This window comes from Malaya genurostris, chromosome 2 (genome assembly GCF_030247185.1).
Source record: "Malaya genurostris strain Urasoe2022 chromosome 2, Malgen_1.1, whole genome shotgun sequence".
Taxonomy (NCBI): Eukaryota; Metazoa; Arthropoda; class Insecta; order Diptera; family Culicidae; genus Malaya; species Malaya genurostris.
In genome coordinates, this window is record NC_080571.1 from 111,330,634 (window position 1) to 111,332,107 (window position 1,474).

The 1,474-nt window shown below is 41.5% G+C and overlaps 1 protein-coding gene across 1 annotated transcript; it reads right to left on the minus strand.

Annotated features, from left to right (window-relative positions):
• Window positions 1–228: 228 nt before the first annotated feature.
• LOC131428767 (uncharacterized) lies at window positions 229–1,062 on the minus strand. The gene is made up of 3 exons (XM_058592811.1): window positions 925–1,062; window positions 464–858; window positions 229–406 (listed from the first exon to the last, which is right to left on the minus strand). Exons 1-3 carry the CDS (start codon window positions 1,060–1,062, stop codon window positions 229–231), a joined length of 711 nt encoding a protein of 236 aa, XP_058448794.1.
• Between the last annotated feature and the right edge of the window lie 412 nt (window positions 1,063–1,474).

Below are 1,474 nucleotides of genomic sequence, written 5' to 3' on the forward strand. Positions count from 1 at the left end.
CGCTCTTCCTCTTGTTATACAACGAATCAATATCCGAACCATAACTAAGCATAGACTGACGCACTACTTTAGGAAGATATTTAATGAAATTTTTATACAAGAAGAGTAATTTTCAAACAAGCGTAATTTATCCGTATTTCTATATTAGCATTTTCCTATAAAAAAATTGTTCGAGTTTCTTCAAACATCAAATAGTCACAGAGCCATCTGAGATCAGCAGATTTGAACCTATATTATATTGTATTTCTTCTCATCAACAAAGTCACTAAAATCACTAAGAAATGACTTTCGACATTTCGGGTACAACACATCACAATCGGCACCTTCTTTGCCCAACCGTTCGGCAGTTTCGTATCTTGTTTTCATCGCACGTTCATGCATCTCGAATGATTGATGTTCAGACGGTCTGCAAGATGGAAAGTAACATCTGATCACTATTTTCTCAATAATTTACCATACTTACGTCAAAATAAACTGCAGTATTTCGGCGTACAAATCATTCTCGACGTCATGAAACGGACTGTGGGCCAACTCGCAGACACTTTTGATTAGACAGTCTGCACCGTAGCCCGTGTACTGTAGAGTTTCGTCAAGAGCTCGATAAATTTCTCCGCCACTCAACCGACTGCTGGAACGACGCTTTCGAGCAGCCCTGGCGGTAACTATTTCCGTGGGCATGACCCGTCCTTTTATGACATCAACCATTGCTCGCGCCCAGTTAGGATATTTGTAAAAGTCCTGTAACCGGTACGGTAGTGCATAGTTTGCCTGAAATCCTATATTAAAACCTGCACGTCGGAAAGGATATGGTTTTCTCGGAACGAAGAATGGTGTACCAGCACTTGTCGCTATAGTAAACTGTAATAGGATGGTACCATTTTTAGAACCTTCTAACAGCAATCATTCTACAAACTCTGTACCAACCTGCATAGCACTGGAGGAAGGGAATACCAAAGCGCGTCCCTCCTCAGTATGGCGCGAAACACTCTCGTTCGAATGGAACCCATGAACGAAGTAAATCAAGTTCAACGATAGAAAGAAAGCGATTTGTACAGCACGCATCGTCTCCGGAACACAACAATTTCCAACACCTATGCAAAACCTAATGGTCCTCGTATACCGAGAGGCAGTAGCTTTTGAGACACTTTCGTTTACCAAAAACGTGTTAATAGTGACAGTGACGCGCATGACTGACCACAAACATCTCGCGCCAGCGCTAATCGACCGATTAAAATATCACAAGCTGTTTCTGGACCCTGACAGTTGGCCTAGAATTCCGAAATGATTCCAACACTATCAACAAGTCGAAAATGATTCCAACACGTTCAACAAGTAGAAAAACTATGCAACCTTTCTGAAAATTGACTCTTGATCCGAGGTTTTCTGAGCCAAGTAACATATGCCATTCGATTTCGTTTATCAAAAATGTACACTCGAATCCCTCGGAGATGACTAGACCGATTTTCACTAACGT